This window comes from Vollenhovia emeryi, unplaced genomic scaffold (genome assembly GCF_000949405.1).
Source record: "Vollenhovia emeryi isolate VEMERY1.0 unplaced genomic scaffold, V.emery_V1.0 DF939122.1, whole genome shotgun sequence".
NCBI lineage: Eukaryota > Metazoa > Arthropoda > Insecta > Hymenoptera > Formicidae > Vollenhovia > Vollenhovia emeryi.
This window is the reverse complement of record NW_011967244.1, coordinates 2,755,380-2,773,078: the sequence shown is the minus strand read 5'-3', so window position 1 is coordinate 2,773,078 and position 17,699 is coordinate 2,755,380. Positions and strand designations below refer to the sequence as shown.

Here is a 17,699-nt window from a genome sequence, read left to right as displayed (position 1 = left end):
AAGTTTATCGGGAAATTGATAAATTAATTACAGTTGAAATTACAAGTTTGATTCACGATGCAATGACGAGGGAAATGCACGTCGTCTACTTTTAATTGTATGCTCGTTAGGTTGTCTTTAAGACGAGCTGATTTTTTTAGCGACAAATTTCTTAGGAAATTGATAAATCAATTAATAATCAAAGCTCTGATGAAAGAAATTGATGATATCTTACGGGAAACGCAATAATTGCTACGCGACAATATCGACGAGTACATAATCAGAGATCGATGTCCTTGCATCGCGGCTATGTGCTTTCGCACGCAACGAGTTAATGAGGCTAAATTAGAATAAATAAGGATCGCGTGATCAGCAGACGGACGTATTAAAATACGAATCGCTGGAATGAAGCAAGCGGCGTTTCCGCAGCCGCTTTTAACTTCCTCCTGCACGGAGGTGTACGACCTGCCGGAATGACTCTCCTCGAATCGCCAGGCTTCCCCCTGGAAACACGTGGTGAACTGGACCACGAGGACGCGTCAGTACCGTTAAGAACGGAGTCGGCAAAAAGCGAGCCGTGACCAAACCAGGCGTACACGTTCAGGCGCACTGCTCGTTACGAATTTTCTGCTGAATTCGCGCAAGACTTGGCACACTCGTGCGCAAAGTACTTATACGCCTGCAAAGCGTCCTTCGAATCTGGCGCCGACATTTCTTTGCGAAACTGGAGACTACGAAAAGCTCTCGGTGTTCGATCACGCAGGCTCGAATTAAATAAATATTTGAAATGTCTGGAAACGCCGAGCTCGTTTAGATTCTCGCGCAGCCCCGATTGCCCAGCTTTGATTGATTCTTCTTAGGATTTATTGCAAAACGTTTGGTCGTTTTAATTTAAGGATTCATAACTCACTGCGCGCAGCGCGGTACGTTGTTATCTACGCACGGGTGGCCAATTAAAACGAAGAAATCGATATTTAGCGATAACGATAAACCTTATTAATGCGCGTATTGTCACGACGTTGAACAACGTAATCGACGTTGCCTCTTTGAACCCGAGAAACCCGGCGCGCCGAATCTAGCACACGCGAGCGCGAGACATTTTGCAACGGTGCGATTATGAAACCGAGAAGGATGCGGGTCATAAAAGAAAATATCCGGCGAGGGGGAGGGGAAGAGGGGACAAGTAGACGCGTGTCGTAATAATAATAATTACGATTGCCGTGCAATAACGACGATCCAGGGCCGGAAAGTCAAGGACCAGAAGCCTCGCACCGGAAAGTGAGTCAGCGATGCAGACGGGAACGGGGGGGAAAATCCGCGAGACGAATCTTACGCAACGGGGAGGAACGAGAACGAAAGTGCGGCCGTCGCGACGGCGGAGAAAATCCGCGCGAGCGATCTAAGGACGGTTGCAATCGTAGCCAAACGTTTTCGCCCACGTTCGGTTTTCTTTCCGTATAGCGCGACCGTCTCCCTACTTCGCGACTTTTAGCGCAAACTGTACACGCTACATAATTAACGCAACTCCGCGTCTTATATGTATACACTAGCGCGCTTTGTGAAAAACGAAGATCGAATAATGTTGCCTTTGCGAATGTATTGGCCGACACGCTTCGAAATATCGTCAGATGGCGAATTTCGAATTACAATTGCGCATAAACGGCACGGTTGCGTATCCCGATCTTGCAATATGTCATTCCTAATATCATTATGCATCATAGATTAGTTTTCTAGCAAAATACATAAACAATTTCTATCACAATAAATTAAAATATCAATGCAGAGCACGTTTCGCCTATACCTAGAGGTGTGACATTTTGATGTGATTTTTTGGCATCTTTTGCGTTTTGTTTTTCCGCATTTTGCATTACTTTGATAATGCTGTGGTCAGAGGTGGGCAGGGCTTCAATAAGACGACTTAGGCCCGGTTTCACCAACGTCGCTTAACTTTAAACTTAGTTGAATTCGTTCTTTGTCTCTTTCCAACTGTTACTTTAAAAAGAGGCAAAGAACAAATTAGGCTTAGAAATGTTTACTAAGGAAAATTGCGATTTTTTGACGTTATTTTGCGCGTTGAGGATCATTTTGCGTTATTTTGCGTTTTAAAAACGTGTTAAAACGAAGTTGGGGACTCCAAAGTGTATAGAAATGACATCAAAAACGTTCCTGGGGCATTTTGCGATATTTTGCGTATAATGATAATATCAAAATGTCACACCTCTACCTATACCATACCAGTAACTGTGATACTGAATATCTCGACTTTGGTACGGACACGGTTTTTCAAATTGAGCAGGCATATAGATAACACTATTAATAGCATACGGTCGAAATTTGAAGCAAATACATAGGAAATCGATTTACCGATCAACGTCCTTAACGCCCCGACGAGTAAATCGACGGCGAGAGCCTCGTGAGCGGATTATCGCGGTGTAGGTAGATAGGTAGGTAGCGTGCACGCGCCGCTCGGGAATGCGAACACGCGAAATTCCTCGCGGAATGATACTGCGGTTGCACCGCGAGAATCGTCGCAAACAACTTTCCATGACTCGCGAGCGCGATAAAAGCGATTACGCCGCTCGAGAGACAATCGCTGCCGTAAGTGACAATGCGAAGAAGAGACGAGCGAGGCGCGTACGCTAGAATATGGACATCGCGATTGACTGCTAATTAATCGATTTTTCATTGCGCTGGTTATCGCACAATTTATTTCCTAGCAGACACTTGTTCGATCATTGATCTCATCGGCACGCCAGTGTCGCTCTCTCTATCTCGGTTGTTAAGAGGATCCTTCAGCCATCTTTTTTATGATTCCTTTTATTAGCTTTTATGCACCAAATAATACCAGGATAAGTTGCGGACCGCATAGCAGAACATTTTCATACTTAAAACACTCAGTTCCGAAGTCTAATAAAAAAGATATTGGTATTTGAAATCCTCAATTCGTAGGTCTAACTCAATCTGAAATTGGCTTGATAAAATTGCAAAATTCGTCCACACGATTAAAGTACGCATAAAGACCAAACCAGGGACAGTCAACTTTATATAAAAGAACGAAGAGAAATGAAAACTATGACTTTATAAATGATTGAAGTTAGGTAACCTCGCAAAAACTACATTTGACTGTGTCGGTAAAAAAAAGATGGCTGAAGGATCCTATCAAGTCGCGCTCGAGGAATAGTTAACGTGGGGATTCACTCGCCTGTTTCGTATGTGTTGCAGATGTCCTCGAGATCACGGTGTTGCCGAAACCACGTCTGAGTAAACGAGTCGTAAGTGACCGATTCAGATTCTTTAACGATTGCACGACACGTGGGGTGGAGGCGTAAACGTAATTTCTCATGACCGCGATAAGTAACGTTTGTATTTGCAATTGGCGTCGTCAGTGTCTTTCGTAAAACGTAAGCGCGTTGACGTAATTTAAAGCGACACTTCTTGCCGACGAGAGGACGTAGCTTTTTGTTCTTCGTTACTTTCGGTCGTGCAAACGTGCGAGCCTCCGCTTCTTTTTCTAAGAAGCCAAGATTGTTAAACTTGAAAAATACCTTTCGCGTCACGTCCACCCGTACCATGGCACATCCGCACACCATACCACTTTCATGCGAAAGCCTCGTTTCGTAGAATTACAGGAAGTAGCTCTTCGCAAACCTCACACACGCGCGCATACATATTGGTTACACAAAGCGTGGACGCATATCCGAAGCGCGGGACAGTGGATCGTCCCCCCCGAGATCTCGAACCCATTGGCCATGACCTGCCTCCACCCATGTGATAGCGTAAAACACGTCTTATGTTGCGCCGTACGTACGTCCCCAGGGCATTCCATCTATTCGATGATTAAACCGAAAAAACGCAGACCGCGCGCCCTTCGTTCAGATAAAGACATAAAACTGTTTCAGATTTTTCGTTGGAGTATTTTTACGAGCAGAAGAAACATGGTTCGCGATCATTAAAACCTAATCTACAATGCGTTCTTTGCGTCTAGAAACATTCTATTTTGTAGCCAATAAATACGTTTAAAAAATTTGTACAAGTTGATAAATTACACACTAAGAATTATTCTGATGCCTTCTCACATGAATTTGTGCACAGATTAACACATTTATACATATCCATACACAGAACATGTGTATGTGTTCTATATATGCCTAAATTCATATGCATAAGTGATTCCTACACTGAGAAAAATTTTCATCGGATAAACCAATTAAATAGTATGTCCGATGGTTAATTTTTCCGATTACGTTTTCCGATTAAATTATGGATATATCCGATGAAATTTATCCGATGAAATGCAATTACCGATGAAATTTGATTGAAAAACCGATCAAATTTTTCATCGGATATACAATTTAATCGGATATATCCGTTTGTTATCATGTAATTGGATTATCCGATTATATTTAATCGGACATTTTTCTCAGTGTAGTGTACATTATACATTGATGTCTTATTGATTAATGCCTGGATCTCAGTTTTACTAAACTTTCAAAAATTTCTCAGCATTTCCAAGAATTTTGCGAAAATTCCAAAAATCTTTCGGCATTTCCAAGAACTTTTTTGGGCCGCCATTATCTTGGGCAGCAATCCAGTGTAGATTAGCCTTAACAGACAGTCCATGTGAAATTTCGCGTATTGCTTGTTTTTTTTTCAAATTTTTATTGCGCCGAGACGATAAAAATTGGAAAACGGAGAAACTTGTAAATACTTTTACGCGCCGAAAGTTTTCTCGCGGGATTAAAATTATGCGTCGGCCGTTTAAAAGATTTAACGTCTATTTTATTATTGTTAATCATTGCTTATCCGATTAGCTGACGCATAACATTTACGCAATACGTGTTTCCGGTTAATGCTAATCTAATTTGTCTTACTAATTTCTTTCATCAATCGCGCGGTCGATCGTTAATCGTGAGGTGAGAGCGCGCGATTTCCAGCCGGGCGCAGCCCGTCGGTTACGCAACGGCGAGAAATCGGTATCGACTTATCGGTAACGAGCACAATGAAATCTATTATTTTCTTTATCTCATTGATAGCGAGGGACATTCGTTTCAATCCCGCGGTCAGAGTTATTAACGCGCAAGAAACGCACCGTCGAATCGCGCATGCAGCCGGCCAATTAACGTGATTACGATCGGTCATGCGAGTTCAATGCACGTCGTTGCGCGATCTCGGCGCGCGAACCATCGGCCTTTCTTTCCTTCTTTTACTCGCTGTTTATAGATGGAAATGACGTCACGGTTATGCCGGCACCGCGGACGGTATATGCAAAGTAATGCAAATGACATGCCGAAACTCCTCGCCCCCCCGTCTTTCTATGTATAGAACGCCCGTCGTAGCGGTTTAGCGTCCCAAGGTGGTATTTGAAATGGCGAAAAAGAAGCTTGTCCGACTGATAAATTTGCTTCATTCGGCCCGACGACGAGCCTGCCTAGCTCTAGGCGATTAGTTACGGGACGGCTACTTTAGAATAGCTATCTCAGTATGCGCGGAACTTTGACATTCGCCTTTTTCTATTTCACGTATTGACCGAGGAAAAACATTTCTCGTTAAATCATAGTCGGCAATTGTCGTTGTCCATTTTTCCTCGAAGTCATTGGAAAAACTTGGCGAGCAATTTTTTACGCTCTCTTCAATTTCGGATCGCGTAGATGGTATATGTATTATAATATGCGCTACATTCCCGAATATATATTTTTTATATTACAACTTGCGAGCAATTTGCCCCACAATTGTATGAATTATTACAGCGGCTAACTGAAATATTGAGCCCTTAATGGTCGCCGTACCTTTTCACGAGTTAATTTTATCGTGCAAACTGAACCGCCTCTTATCTCCAGCCCCACATTGACGATTGTCGAGATAATGATAATACGCTGATAAGGACACCTAGATGGCCGGGTTTATCTGCGTTTTACCATCGCTTTTCAGCGTGGTCGGCATAATTGAGTATCGAACGTATCGCGCGCGACTAGGATCGACTTGAATGTTTCGCAGGTGCTACAACGGTGGTAATTATCGCCGGGCTGGGCGTGTGTATACTAATTACAGGTATTAGATAATCATCGGCGTGTTAAGCTAGGCGGGACGTTTTACTTTCATTACTTTCCTTCACGGTCTGCTTGAATAGACCGTGAAAATTACGATCTTCATGTATATATGCGATTACAAGATATTACAAAGTACAACGTAATAGCAATAATTAGTAATAAGTTTCGCTCGCTATTACGTTAAACCGGAAAGCGCCGCGAGTAACGTTTCGTGGGCACACTCTGTATCGTACTTTCCGATAATTGCTTATCTTCGGCATCCTCAGATACACGCATCCAATTTAGCTCTTAAAAGTCCACTTCTCTACCCGCCGCGTTGACCTCCTTTCGGTGGTCACGCCGGCCATCTCGGTGCGCAACATTCACTTCGATTCGATAGCGCGCAGAGTTAACATTCGAAAATATTAATAATCATCATTACAGACACCCCACGCAACGCTCGTACTCGTCCTTGACACAGTGAGCTACGCAATCCTCGTTCATCTTCGAAGTACGCGAAGCATCTCGTTGCTGCCGTCGCTATAAATATTCATCAAGTAACATAAAACCTCCTCGTTCAGTCACAAATGCCGAACACATGCACATCGCATTATCGACGATCGTATCCACATGCGAATTCTTTGTGTTGCAGGTAAATCAGATCGAAGATGCAGGCAGCACCGCCTCTGCTGTCGTTCGTCCTGGTCCTTCTGTATCATTCGGGATGGACGTACGGGCTCTGCAAGCAGGACAACAGCACCTCAGCGTGGTGCGACAAGCTGGAGGACCTCGAGCACATCGAAACGGACGGTCTGGAGTACTTGAGTGTTCCGGGCTTCGTCGCGCAAGACGTTTTAGTTCCGAGCCTCTTCGCCAACCTGACCAGCCTCAGGCATCTTGACCTATCCGACGGCGATCTGAAGGTGATCGAACCAGGAAGTTTTCGAACTTTAAGTAACTTGAAAAGTCTCAATCTCGGCGACAACAGCATCGAGTACCTGGAACTAGCTTCGCTGGAGGGCTTGACTCACCTGCGAAGCCTGAACCTGCGGAGGAACGCCATCAAGCAACTACCACCCGCGCTGGCGCGCCTGAAGAATCTTAAGCATCTGGACATCCACGGCAATCCGCTCGAGTGCAACTGCGCCACTCTCAAAGTCCGCGATCTTATCGCGCAGAGGGGCGTGACAATATCGAAGAAGGTCATATGCGCGGGTCCCGGCAACATGAAGGGCACGTCGCTGATGAAACCGATCGCGGCGATTATCTGCAGCTTCGAGCAGCAGGATCGGGAGATGCAGAACGATCAAGCGGAGGGATCCGCAGAGCCGGAGCTAGGATCCGGAGATGTGTTGGACGCGTTCAATGAAGAGGACGACGAAGAAGATGATTACACGGAGGTCAACAACAGCACGTCGGCGAAGTCGACGGAGCCGGAAGTCGAGACTCCTTTCCCGACTGAGTTGGCAGTAGATTCCGCGACAGAATCTTCCTCGAAAGAGATCACTACCGACGCAGCAACGGGTTCCTTGCAACATAGCGCTGAGGACGAAGAGCTTTTCTTTGACAGTGAAGACAAGAAGGAGCAGGCATCCACGACCGAGATGTCGCGGATGAAAGAGAAAATCAAGGACTCCCTGTTTTACCCAAATGAAGGCTCCGGCGACGAGGAAGGTTCCGGCGAAGGATCCGGTACTGTTGGAGCGTTTTTCGACGAGGAGAATACTGAGAAGGCGAAAGCCAATGAAGAATCGCTACTTTACACGGGAAGTAGCCTGTGGAATTTCTTCCTGGACGGCTTCTCGGAAACTCCCGCTACTACGTTGAAGACTACAGTCACAGATCTTGAGGAGGAGCAATTTATAGATCTATCCACAAAAGTGGCCACCGAGGAGCTCATTGTGCCCAGCAAAGGCCACACAGTCGAATCCGATGTTGATAGAACCACCGAGGTCACCACGAAGGTCATATCGCCCGATTCAAACGTCAATGACGTACAGGTGTTGAAATCTCCCAAGACGAACAATGAGTCCAAATCTGGTAATATCATGGACAGAAATAGCAATGAACAAGCGGTATCTTCGCCCAAGCAGTCCAAGAAAGGCATGGGTTCGTACGTCGTTCTGGCCGTTCTGCTTGCCATTGTGGCGGCGCTGATCGGTTTCGCCGCGTACAGGGGCGAGATATGTAGAAAGAGAAAACAGCCCGACGTAGAGACCGGTACCGAGATGAAGGAGATACAGAAGTCCCTTTTGGAGAACGGCGATAATTCGTCTCACCCAAAGAAAGACCAAAATTCTGCGCCATACGCGCGGGAGCTCGAGAGCGTTCCTCTCATGAAGGTTAGATCTCCTGGCGACGACGCGAAGATTCACGAGATCCACGATGATAACCGTCAAGCGCAGGAAACGCCGCGCCTCAATGGCAACGTCGATCACTCGGAACCCGTGAAACCGCCGAGGAAGCAACTTTCGCACGACGAAAGTGCAACTTCGCAAGACGACGAGGTGAGGGAGGAGAGACCTCGCGTGGACGTGAGTTCCTTGAAGAAGAACTTCCTGGAGGATAGGAACCCGCAGCCCTCCACTTCATTGATGGCGACGACCAATGGACCGACGAGTCACGCTTCGGAGTCCAATGGACCACCGCTCAGTCCCGGGGCCCAAAGAGTGAAGATCATCCTGCAGGAGATTCCCGAAAGTGTGCCAAAGACGCCCATACTCATCACGCGAACAATGGCCGGTGAGAATCTAGTCAAGACGTCATGAAGCGGTGTCCTGGGGAGAGAATCTACGAAATAACGAACTTTACGTCGACCGATCGACGTACACGTCTGTCGAACATAATTGAGAGACAAATATTTGGTGCAGATATGAAGGAAAAGGAATTTCTTTTTCTACGAATGCGACATGTCTCAGATGTGATTTATAATAACGCCGTTGTTCCTAGGGCTGCACGCAAATTGACTTCTCTCGATGGATTTTCGTGATAAAGAAAGATTACCGAGTCAGAGACCATGCACGCACCGACAGTGGCTGACTATTGTTTTCGGCAGGAAGCTGAAAGTGTGCGAAAGGTGACTGAGGGACAGATGTAACTTCGAGCCGCTTCGTTGAACAATCGGACGCACGAAATGCTATATGTATATATTTGCTGAAATTGTATGCCGTGCAGGATGTCCTTTGGGTATCGCGTATTCTTTTTTACTTATGGCATTGTCTTTTTCGACTAAGTTTTATAACGGAACTTCGTGCGATCGTAGATTCTAATTTTTCGTGAAATTTTGCATACGTATAAAATGAATTAAATAGGTGAGCCTAGAAATTCAACAAATCTAAAAAACGATTTTAAACCACACGTAGTAATTCTTTATCCGTAAAAAGTATAATTTTTGTAATCTCTTATAAAAGTATAACGCAATATTCTTTTATAAAACAGTACGAAGAAGTGACTCTAACAACTGATAATTTCTAAATTTATCTATTTATTTCTACTTATATGTATGCAAAGATTCGTAAAAATTAGAATTTAAAATCACATTTCGCGAAGTGTTTTGTTAATTTCTGGGATTAAATTTTGGCGAATTAAAATCTAACTAAAAATTTGTTTAAACAAAGTCTGAAATAAATATACATATTCTCTGATTTAACCGTAACACTCGAAGAATGTATTGTCAAAATCTTGTGACTTTTATCGCTTATAATTCACGAGCTACTCTTATTAAATCTCAGTTGTCTTTTCCCTTAATTTAATTGATCAAAAAGTATAATACTTTAGACATCCTGTATCAATGCCATTCCAGTGAGAAATTCGTCGATCGAATCGATGTCGAAACGACGTCGAACTAACGTCAATTTCACGGTGTCGTTTCTCGCTGGGATACGCATAGGAATCTGCGGATGGAGTAACGTTCGAAGTCAACACTATAGTACACTAGTCAGTCTTCTTAATCGGTTTCTCGCGTGTCCTGCGAGCAAGGACATTGAGAATTCCGCGGTATTTGTTATCGAGAGGCATGCATTGCGAGGGTCCTCGGATCAATCTCGAGGATCGGCAAAATGTTCGCCGTACGTCAGTGCGTCGATGAGCATTCCAGTTCTGCCATATATTTTTCCACGCACGAACCATCGAAGAATAGTGTACACCGTCGGCCTTATGCCGCCCTGCGATCGAATTACAGATTGTTTGCCTCGTACCTCGTATTTTTAGCGCAGCTCTTTACGTGCGACGCGGTTTGGACGCGAAGAATTTGTAATTCAATGAGAGGTAGAATTTGCCAATTATGAATAATGACCTTTGGGACAGCTTGTAGCAGCTACGGAGTGCGAACGTTTGTTGAGCAATTTGACAATACTGCTGATGTTATATATATATAGGGCTCATTATTCACGTCAGAGAAGAAAAATATACGTAAATGTCCTGTTATCATGTAACTTCCCCTGTAAGGGACACGATTTCCTCGCGATCTTAGAGGCGTTTTCAGAGAGGCAGCGACTCGTATTTTCATACGCATCAATGTATTTATTCGTTGCGCACGGCGCAAAAGGAGGAGACGAACGGATTCCGTGTATGTGACGGCGCTCCAACGCGTCATTATCAGTTAAATGAACGCTGTGTCATGTAGTGGTGCGCGGTATATGACAAAGCGCCGTGATGTGCTATCATATTATCCATACTATCGACTATTACTCCTTACGTACGATTCTTTAAGTCAAAATGTGTCGAATGCTGTTACGGCGTATATGATTTAATTTTAAGATAGCGCGGCCGTTGGATCGAGAACTTGTCGCAACGATAACGCAACGTCGGATCTAAGTTAGCGATTAAATAAGGAGCTCAGTGAAGATTGTAAGACTTTATTTATATGTTCAGCCTTTGATCAATAAAAGAGAGTGTTATTTTGTTGATACCATCAGTTACTTTAATCGTGCGTCACGCTAATCTTTGACCGCGCTCCGTTCTCGTACACGTCATCGACATTACGCGCGATTTCTTTTCTATATTTGTTATATAATTACCCGGCAACACACCCTGCTTCTAATGAAAGTGCAACTTGCGTCGCGATTGTCAAAGAGACATAACAAAAAGAGTCCTCTATTATGAGATAGCAGGTTTTCAACATCCGAATTCAATCACAAATCTTTTTCCGCAACGATTGCACAATCTAACAATGAATTTTCCTAGATAGATTCCGCTCCGAGGGCAATAAATTCATGGTGGAATCAACTAATGATGCCTATAATTAATTCAACAGAAACTCCGCTATCCCATATTAGGATCCTATCTCATGATAGGATCTATATATAGAGGACTTTCCTCTATATATTTTTCCTGTTAATATCCTATACGTATACGAGAGCGATTTTGTAATATCTTATCAATTTAGATGAAAATTCATACGTCTTAAACAATTTTGCACTTTTTCCATAACAAGCAGTCGATGCCACACAGCTAGCCGATAAATGCGTAAGTGAAACGTCCCCTGTGTGCAACGACTGGGTATTACTGAATATATACTAGATATTTAATTATTTAATTATCTATCATCTATGCACGTTGCCGTTCGCCGCCTCTCTTATTGTCGCAAATGATACATTAACATGATAAACGATTAATTCATGACTGTAATCTCAAAGTATCTTAATTTTTTTTTTGAGATTGACAAGAAATTACTATAATCTGAGAGCGGCGCGTCTTTGCTACATTCAAACCGGTAATCTGACGTTATTATAGTTAGACTCTCGACAGCGGAGACAGTGTTCCAAGAAGGCGCTTGTACTTTTGCTCTTCTTCAGCGTAAACCTTTTACTATTGGCTCGCCGTCTCTTGTCATTTCCGCGATTACTAATCTTCCTTGGGCAATATATGTGTGTTTAACGCGAGTGAAAAAACCAGTTTGACAAGATAAAACCGCCGTAATATTATCGCGCGAACTGACGTACGTTATCATGGATCCGTACATACCCTGTTGATTTAGACCGTACTATTTGGACGATGTGTGCACGTAGTTAATATTACATGTGTGTAATCCAATTACACAATAACAAACGGACGTGTCCAATTAAACCGTATATCCGAAATCTTTCTCAGTGTACGATGAAAACATAAAAAATCTACATTCCCCTCTCGTCTATATCGTTTATTAAATTTTTATTAAAGTACTAAAAAAGATTTGTTTTACGCCCGGAAATGATTCACAAATGAGACAGTTTAAGATTCGCGTTCCACGAATGATTCTCTGTAGCCACCCTTGGGCTCTCGCTTGAGTTCCTTGATGACGATGGATCGGTTGGAACTCATTACCTGAACGTAATCGGAATCTTCGTCGTCAGTAACATGCTCATCTCTGAACACCTGTCTTCTCTTTCTCTTCTTCGAGGTGGGAGTCTGCGGCCTTGGCCTGTCCTTGCTACTGCTGGACTCGATGGCCTCGTCCGCGGCGCTGTGCCTCCTGGCTCTGCGCGCCGAGGATGCCCTAGGATTCCTGGGATTCGTATTATGCAGTTGATCCGTGTCGCATATGTTGCCGCTGGAATTATTCCTCCCTCTTCTGATGCGTTCCTGCCGGCGTTCTTCTCGTCTCAGCAGATCGTCCTCGCTCTGAGTCCGTTTTCGAGGTCTCCTCGTTCTTCTCTTCTTCGCCCGTAGATTATCCACGGAATTTATGGAGCGCAAAGTGCCATTTTCGATGGAGATCTCGTTCAAAGCGTCCATCGAACGAGCCAACCTGGGCATTTGAACCGCTTCCTCGTAGCTAGGCGGGCCGACTAATTCTAGAGGATTAATTCTGATGTCCTCTGGCATTTCGAGTTCCGCCATTTCTTCCTCTAAACGTCGATTCCTGGAAGCGCGGTCAAACAGTCTTTATTTTACTTCATCTCGCTGTGTAAGCGCAACTTACAATTAGAGGTTGAAAGGTAATGAACAGAATTTCTTCTGATATTTATCTCGAAATTTCTGTTATAAATTTTTTAAACACTGCGTCGGTAACTTGTTCTCCGAATATCACCGTTCAAGATATGAATAATGTACCAGCTTGCGAAATTGTAATGTAAATCTATCGTTCTGGACAGATATCTGTCTTATCTGTTGCAGGTAGGTGTTCGTTCTCTCTAGCATACTTTTCCTTGTTCGTTCCATTCACGTTGAGCAATATTATAAACGCAACGCGGGTATTAAATTACTCGAACGTTAATCCCGCTATTGTTTAAAGATCGTCGAACGTTCACTGACAACACCCGTATCGATTTTGCTCGCGGGCAACGTGCAATGAAATTAGCTTCAGATACATTTTGCACATGTGTGTATACAGAACTGAAAAATTATTAATCTAAAAGCATTCTCACCTCCTTTGCAACAGTCGCAATCTTTCTCTCTCTTCCGCTAATTCAATTTGCTGCCTCTGATCGCTGACTCTTCTCTTTATCTTCAGAGTGTGCTTAATCGACACGATGCTGCCGCACAGAACGACCATGATGAGCAAGCCGATCATTACCATTCCCCAAGTTCTGTCTTTGTTGTAATATATGTCGGTGTTCCAGGCGTCGAAACACGCGGCTTCCCACGAGAAGCCGGAAACGTTCGCCGGACTCTGGCAAATCAAAGTCGAGCCCACAGTTTTCGCGGGATGATCCGTTAAGTACTCGTAGGTGAAGTAGAGCGGTATACAGTCGCATCTCCATGGATTATCCTCTAAACGGACTAGGGCCAAATCTGGATTGTACCGGAATATGGCGGGATCAACTGCCTCGGTCAAGCGATTTCCTACCGAGTAATTGATTGATTACACAAAGCACAGGCGCAAAAAGTTCTATCGAGGATTCACAGGAAATAAAAGGTAAATCGCGATTGCGGAATGAAACGAATTTCAAAATTATAATTACAATTATTCTCGGACTTATTCAGAGATCGTGTTGTGTTTCAATTGAATTTTTTAATGGAAAACACTGAAAATTTAATCCTGTTTCTTCAGCGACTTATCGTATTATTAACAAGTTCCATCGAAGTCAGATATCTTTTTCTCCTATTGTTTTTGTCGCAAATGACTCAAGAGTTAGTGCATACCTGACAAATCAATCTTTTGCAACGATGGTAATTTAGCGAAACTATCGTTGTGCAGCTCGACGAGCCTATTCCTCTGTAGATCTAATACTTTTAGCGTCCTCGAATTTAAACCGCGTGGTAACGACTGCAGATGATTGTCCTTCAAGTTCAGGCTTCTGATTCTGGGCATCTCCTCCAGAGAGTCCGGCTTGAGGCGGTTGATTAGATTGAAAGACAGGTCCAGCGTCGTGACCAGCGACGACAGATCCGGAAATCGGTGTAGAGAGTTGTAGGAAAGATTCAGGAGTCTGAGATCGATGTTATCCCGGAACGCCGACGTGTGAATTTCTCCGAGGTTGTTTGCGGACAGATCCAGCACCTGAAGCTTCATCAGACCCTCGAATGTACTCGCGTTTATTCGCTCCAAGTTGTTCGCATTTACGTACACGTGCGTCAGTTGCTTATTTTTAGTGAAAATACGATCTGGCAGTATACGAATTGTGTTGCGAGAGAGACGAGCCTGCGTTAACAGCGGGAGACCATGAAGACCAGGTCGGTCAAGGTTACATCTCGATACATCGAGTTTCTTTAGCTTCAGGTGTTGCAGCGTCGAATGCCTACAAACGAATAATATATTTCGTTATTTATAAAATTCTTATTAAAGGGTTTTGCTTAATAAGAGCTGTCAGATATATGGTTACTTTCCGTACAAATTGCAGGTGCAATCGAACAAAGTTTCATACCGAGTGCTATACACCAGTGTGGGATTGTTGACCAGTCGTAGCTCTTCCAGCTCTGGAAATCCGCTGAAAGTGTCTGGATAGAGATAATTTAGGACGCAGTCAGACATGTCTAACGACCGTAGGGTCTTGCTGACAGGCGTTTGAATGTTCTTCAGCGGATTTCCCGCGAGATTTAGAGTGATCAGCGCGGACAATCCATTCAGGGACTCGTTGCCAAGTTCTCTTATAACTAAAACACATGAAGCTCTTGTTAGTCCAATGCATAAATATATATGTACACGCATATATTTTATATTTCTTTTGTACTTCTGGACAGCACAAGCTTTTGTCTTAGTAAATTTATAAGTTAAACAATAGATGCTAAATTAGAATATGCGCGTAAATACGTTCCTTTTTCCTATCAATTCTTATTGTAACATTAATGTATTTCGCAAATCGATTTGGCGTCTTACTAGATGTCCGTGAAAGTCGCCTTTAAAAAAACGCTTTACGAATCTACATTATTTGTAATTATTTTATACTTATGACTATCGCGATACACACGGCAATGGCCGGCATCCACAGACTGAAGCACTTCGCTGGTTAGCCCTTTCAAGTCAGGTAATAGATTCCTTGAGACGCGTAGAACCGTCAGGGCCGGGAGCTGGCTAATGGAAGCAATATCTGCCGTATTAACGATAACGTTGCCCGATAGATCTAGTTTGCGAAGCTTCGTTAATTCTTCAAGATTATTCGGCAGGGATCTAAGCTGATTCTTGGCCAGATTCAGGTACTGTAGCTCGGTCAGCCGGTTAATTTCGTCCGTGATCTCACTTAAAAGGTTGCCTGACAGATCCAGGTACTCGGCCTGTCGCAGAAAAAGATAATTTCAGTAATTAAATAACATGTTAAGAAGAGATGACAATCTAGAAAAATATATCTATCCAAATGGGAGAGTCTACTGTCGAAGTGATGCGATTATCTCGGTCGCATCGTCTTCGTAATTCTCATCAAGTATATTTCTTCCGTTGCACTGCTACTTGATGTTATTTTGCAGACGCGATAGAATGCAAAGTGACCAGCTGCCACCTCACGTTTAATTGTAATGAGATTTATAATATGAAGAAGAATCGGCGAGAAGGGAGGTCATTACTCATCGCAAATATGCTCACCACATCACTAATGTTTTCGGGAAAGATCTGCAATCCTTGCTCCGAACACTGGACGGTCCTGGGTATTTGGCTAAGATAGCACAGGCACCTAGTAGGACAAACACTTTGACACCTCACGACTGAGAGAATTGTCAGCCATGTGATCAGCGATAGACGAAACACGCCGCGATGTCTCATCGATCGTTCCTCCATGTTTCTTTCACATCACTGAGGCGAATCGGGTGAATAATCGCGCGCCGCCCACATTCTCGCAATTCAATTTGCCCCCGTTATCAGGATGATATTTCTGGACGTCCGATCGCGCATCGTCAACGTCGAAATGTTCGTTACGCACGCTGGAAGCCGCGGGGGGACAAAGTCGCCGACCGAAAATCCTTTCGCCGTCCCCGCGAATCGATGGCCGAGCGTACCGGTTCCCCGAACCGTGCTAAGAGCACTGAGCTGCTAGTTATCTTTGATAAGTAACGCAAGGTACGTCGCACGATATCTCCGTAAGATAACCAGACCGCCGTGTCGAGGTGTCGAGCGCGATATTCCGTGTAAAAGGGACGAAAAAAAAACTGAGAGAGAATCGGACAAAGATAGAGTGGCGAATGCACCTGCAATTACGTGATGGTTCGTGCGTGTACGCAGCAGGATACGGATGGCGTCCGGGATATCGGTCTATTTCGTTCGTGCCGGCAACGATTGTGAGTCGATCCACGAGAGTCCGCTTCATTTATCACATTGCACTCATATTTTGTATGTATTTATTGTTCAATCGATAATTTCAATGGCAGTTTAATATTAATCACGTCGTGCTTAACGTACGATTATTAATTGATTGAAAGACGCGGTAAACTTTCCAATTTTTTTCCCCCGCGCGTCCGTAACCTGCGCGCGCTTCAGCATCGTCAATTTTTCAATATCGGTATTAGCGTCGCTAAATTATTGAGACGTGGATATTTTAACGAGCTCCGACGTAGGTCGAAGCGCTCCGTCGAGATCCGGAGAAACAGGTTTTCCGCGGAGGAGACATGAATGGAAATCTGAATGGGCAGTGCCGCGGAAAATGTAAGACATTAGATAAATATCTCAAGTATCCCGAAAGCCGATATTGAAGCGGGCATCTCCGTGGTCTAAGCTTCTCCCGGCTGACCCATGCGGATATTTTCCCCTGCCTCTCCTCACGACGCTGTCGCCGCATTACGATCTTTCTTCATCGCTTTTTTTTTTGATCCGACAGGATCGTATCTGCGGCTTCTTCTCTCCGCGGCGTCCAATGTAGGAAAGTAGTTAGATCAAATGAATTTGTTATATTTACGCGCTATCGTTCCGCGTATATACGATTGTGCGATTACCAAATGTAATACAAGGATCATCGTTGATCACACTTTTATGAACTAATCTTTCAAACTATCTACAAGTATCGTATATTTGCAATAAGATAAAACTAAATTAAAGTAACTGGCAAGGAAAACATCTTGGGATTATCTTGGGATAATTTTTCAAGAATCGAAATTTTTAACCGCACAATTAAATTCATTCAGTCGCCTGAAAGAAGAGCATTTTTAATAATCTCAGATTGCTAGGACTTGCTCGTGAAATCTTTACTACGGTAATGTGAGAGAAACCAGTTGGATAAATAGCCTGCTCTCTGAAAGTCACTCAGTGGATTATCACTGAAAACAATGAATAGCAACTGATTTGCAGTTGTAAGTAAACCCACTGTGTAAAACACTTTTTAGTAGTGTACTTATAACTGCAGATCAGTGGCT

General features: G+C 43.8%; 2 protein-coding genes across 4 annotated transcripts in view; one reads left to right on the top strand and one right to left on the bottom strand.

Moving 5' to 3' along the window:
* LOC105569971 overlaps positions 1 to 10,914 on the top strand; it is a 31,484-nt gene extending 20,570 nt beyond the window's left edge. Inside the window, exons 2-3 of one of the 2 annotated variants that reach the window (XM_012026857.1) lie at positions 3,202 to 3,251; positions 6,658 to 10,914. In XM_012026857.1, the coding sequence (XP_011882247.1) occupies positions 6,674 to 8,773 (2,100 nt within the window). In that variant the 5' untranslated portion in view covers positions 3,202 to 3,251; positions 6,658 to 6,673 and the 3' untranslated portion in view covers positions 8,774 to 10,914. The remainder of the gene's footprint in view (positions 1 to 3,201; positions 3,252 to 6,657) is intronic. The other variant, XM_012026858.1, reaches the window with a different exon arrangement.
* Positions 10,915 to 12,129: 1,215 nt separating this feature from the next.
* LOC105569970 (toll-like receptor 9) lies at positions 12,130 to 16,407 on the bottom strand. Of its 2 annotated transcripts, XM_012026855.1 has the most exons (6): positions 15,943 to 16,407; positions 15,335 to 15,638; positions 14,792 to 15,020; positions 14,070 to 14,665; positions 13,352 to 13,769; positions 12,130 to 12,846 (listed from the first exon to the last, which is right to left on the bottom strand). In XM_012026855.1, exons 1-6 carry the CDS (start codon positions 16,132 to 16,134, stop codon positions 12,216 to 12,218), a joined length of 2,370 nt encoding a protein of 789 aa, XP_011882245.1. In that variant the 5' UTR covers positions 16,135 to 16,407; the 3' UTR covers positions 12,130 to 12,215. The 2 variants fall into 2 exon arrangements, with proteins under 2 accessions (XP_011882245.1, XP_011882246.1); XM_012026856.1 differs by lacking the exon at positions 15,943 to 16,407 and having other exon boundaries at positions 15,313 to 15,439.
* Between the last annotated feature and the right edge of the window lie 1,292 nt (positions 16,408 to 17,699).